The 3,434-nt window shown below is 49.1% G+C and overlaps 1 protein-coding gene across 1 annotated transcript in view; it reads left to right on the forward strand.

Annotated features, from left to right (window-relative positions):
• The window catches only part of LOC308362822 (uncharacterized protein), a gene marked incomplete at its 3' end in the record, with an annotated part of 79,953 nt that extends 77,087 nt beyond the window's left edge, over positions 1 to 2,866 (forward strand). The window contains exons 15-16 of the mRNA XM_080835550.1: positions 1,470 to 1,613; positions 2,480 to 2,866. Of these exons, the coding sequence (XP_080691676.1) occupies positions 1,470 to 1,613; positions 2,480 to 2,866 (531 nt within the window). The remainder of the gene's footprint in view (positions 1 to 1,469; positions 1,614 to 2,479) is intronic.
• Positions 2,867 to 3,434: the final 568 nt, after the last annotated feature.

The raw sequence follows: 3,434 nt of genomic DNA on the forward strand, positions 1-3,434 counted from the left end.
TGATGTGTGATTTAAAATCCAAATCAGAATCTGATTGACAGGTCCAGCTCTGAAAAGCCCTCTCCGATTCTTCCTCACATAACCCCCTATAGAGAACAATGAGTTCATTAAATGATGATGATGGTTAAGTCTGAGACAGTCTTTACTCTGTCTCTCTGTCTCTCTGTCTGTCTGTCTGTCTGTCTGTCTGTCTGTCTGTCTGTCTGTGAGTGATGGGGCAAATACTGTGATGGCAGATAGGCAGGCCAGTCTCCAGTGGATTGCAGAGCCTGAGTGCAAAAGCATTACAAATGGCACAGTATCTCCACCTGCCACCACCACTACACCAGTCGCAGGCGTGGACTGACACAGACACAGACACAGACACAGACACAGACACAGACACAGACACAGACACAGACACAGACACAGACACAGACACAGACACAGACACAGACACAGACACAGACACAGACACAACTCCTTGCATTGAAATGACGTAAACTTATATAAGCATACTATATAAACATACACATAAATAGACACCATCAAGGTCATTGCGTGCAGCTCTGTTTTTACTAATTAGTTTTTTTCTCTTGATATGGAGATATGTCTTAATCTATTCCTTGTGTGAATGAACAATGGTTTGAAGTAAACCTCAGCTTAAGGGCCAGAAGATATGCAGAAGGATATAGATATATTTTGTAGCCCAAGTGTCTGTGCGCAGGGAGGACCCGCCAGTCTTTTAAAAATGGTTTCTCCTAATGTACTCATATTTTGTGCCAGGAAGTGCAGCTCTGTCTGTTACTTGATCGCAGTGGGGGCACAGTCTGTTTTCCTTGGGCAGCCAGGTTTGTCTGTGTTTGTCTGCCACAGATTTGGCCACACACACACACACACACACACACACACACACAGCCAGATTTGTCTGTGCCTACCCACTTCTATGGCCAGGCTGTGTTCACTGAGTCTGTTCCTTGTTAACGTTGTTTTCAGATGTTTTTGAGCCAAATCACATTTTTGTTTGTGCTTTCCAGTGGGTTATGTAATATTGCTTAATTGTTTATCCATATTTTGGTTGCCTTTCTGTTCTTGTCTCATTCTTTTGTCCTGAGGTGTTAGTGGGGTGTTAATGTGTGTGTGTGTGTGTGTGTGTGTGTGTGTGTGGGGAGGACCAGCTGAGTGAGGGGACATCGTTCTCTGCTCAACTCTTGGTATTGAAGGGCTTTATGCTGATAGGAGTGGGGGTCACCGACTTTTAAGTGTTACCAGATTTTGATTGCCCTCTTCTGTATTTTAATAATCAATGGATATTGGCCTTATTTTGCCCTGCATTGTTTGTGGCACATCTATGTACTTTTAAGATGCTTTTACAGTACTCTGCATTAAGGGTTTCAATTGGATGTTTTTCCCATTTATCTCTACCTCTCTCTCTCTACCCCTCACTCTCTTTCTACCTCTCTCTCTCTCTCTCTCTATCTCTTTCTCAGGAGGAACAGATGCAGGCTCACGAGGCTAAGTTCCGTGCGATCACCACCGAGCTTACAGAGCTTCGCTCCTACCCCCCTGACCGTAAGGTTAAAGGTCGCGAGCTTGAGGAGTATCGCCAGCGAGACGAGTACCTGGAGTTTGAGGTGAGAGGTCAAGCCTCTCTCTTTGTCTTTTATGTCGAGGGGATTGCTTTTATGATATTATGACTGGAGAGCCCATTCAGTCGCAGTTAGAAGGTGGCCATTTTTATGATCTGCAATTTAATGTACAAGCAGCTGAATATCAGGTCTACATGTGTCCTTTAGTTGCCAAATTACGTGTGTGAAAGGTGTGTGTGTGTGTGTGTGTGTGTGTGTGTCTCTGTCTGTCTGTTTTAATTAATGATACAGTGTATCTAGATGTTCCTTTTTAGAGTTTTAACAGTATTTTATGTACTCTTGCTAGGAGTTCATTTTAGCAATGGTCCAGAGTCTGTGGCTCTGAAGTGCAGAGCTTAACTGGAGCGCAGGGAAAAAAACTCATTCATTTGGCCATTTACATTTAAACTGCTTTTCCTCTCTTACATAACCTCAAAGTGTGTGATTTTAAATGGATATATCCCCCTCCTTTTCTTCTTTCCTTTTCTCTTTTATTTCGCTCTCCTCTCTCTGGCTCTCTGGTTTTCTCTTTCCCTCTTTACCTCTTGCCTTCCTCTCTTATTCTCCCTTTCTCTCTCTCTCTCCCTCTCTTTCCACTCTCTCTCTCTCTCTCCTTTGTCTCCCCTCTCTCCCTTTCTCTCTCCCTCTCTCCCCCCTCTCTCTCTCTCTCTCTCTCTCCTTTGCCTCCCCTCTCTCCCTCTCTCTCCATCCTCCCTCCTGCATCTCCCCCCCTGTCTTCTGTCTCTTCTCTGTCCTTTCCCTTGACCTCTATCTCTTTCACTCCCTCTCTCTCTGCCTCCCTCCCTCTATATCTTTCTCTCTCTCTCACTCTTTCCTCTCCTCTCCTGTACTCTCTCCTCTCCCTCCACCAGAAAACGCGGTATGGCACTTACATGATGCTCCTGCGGGCCAAGCTCCGCAGCGGTGAGGAGGACCTGTCCGTGTTCGAGGCCCAGCTCCTGGAGGAGGGGGGGATGCAGAGGACCCACTCCAGCCCCACGCTGCAGGACTCCAGCATGGCTAGCAGCATCAGGGACCCCCCGAGCAAAGCCAGCGTCACCACCACCACTACCGCCGTCGATGTGGTCGAGGGCAGCGCCGCGGCGACCAACGATGGCACGGCCACTGCTGGTGCCACTGGCACTCACGGTGCCCACGGAACCCACGGTACCCATGGTGCCAATCGCAACTCTACTGCCACCGGTGGTCCGCGGCAGGAGGGCCAGAGACACAGCTACCGACAGGCGGTCAGGAAGTGAGGTGGTGGGGTGGGGGGATGGATGGGGGTGTGGGGGTGTGGGGGTGTGGCAGCACAGGTGGAGGGGAGTGTTTGGGTGCCCCCCCTTCCTGCCCCCGGTTTCTCATTTCCAAAGAGGACAGACGGAGGAGTGAATGTGTGAGGGGGGGGGGGGGGGGTTGATTAGCAGAGGAGTTTGCGAGGCTCCTCCCCTTCCTGTTTCTTGTACCCTGTTTTTGCTCTCCGCCACACACATGGCGGCCCTCAGACTTGTCGCAGATGGCGCGGATGCGGGTTTGAGATGGTCTGGGCCTGGCTGGGCGTGAAGAGGTGGCAAAGCATTCTGGGATGTCAACGTGTTTGTTTTTGGAGACAGAGAGGAAGAAAAAGAGAATGGGGAGGGGGGGGAGAGAGAGAGAGGAAGATAATGTGTCCTGAAGAAGATAACTGGAATGCCAGTGCGTGAACCAAACACACACACACACACACACACACACACACACACACACACACACACACGTACCCGTGCATACACACACACAAACACACGCTCACACACACACACGCACATGTGCATACACACACGTGCA

The sequence above is a fragment of the Sprattus sprattus genome (assembly GCF_963457725.1).
Source record: "Sprattus sprattus genome assembly, chromosome: 3".
Classification (NCBI taxonomy): Eukaryota; Metazoa; Chordata; class Actinopteri; order Clupeiformes; family Clupeidae; genus Sprattus; species Sprattus sprattus.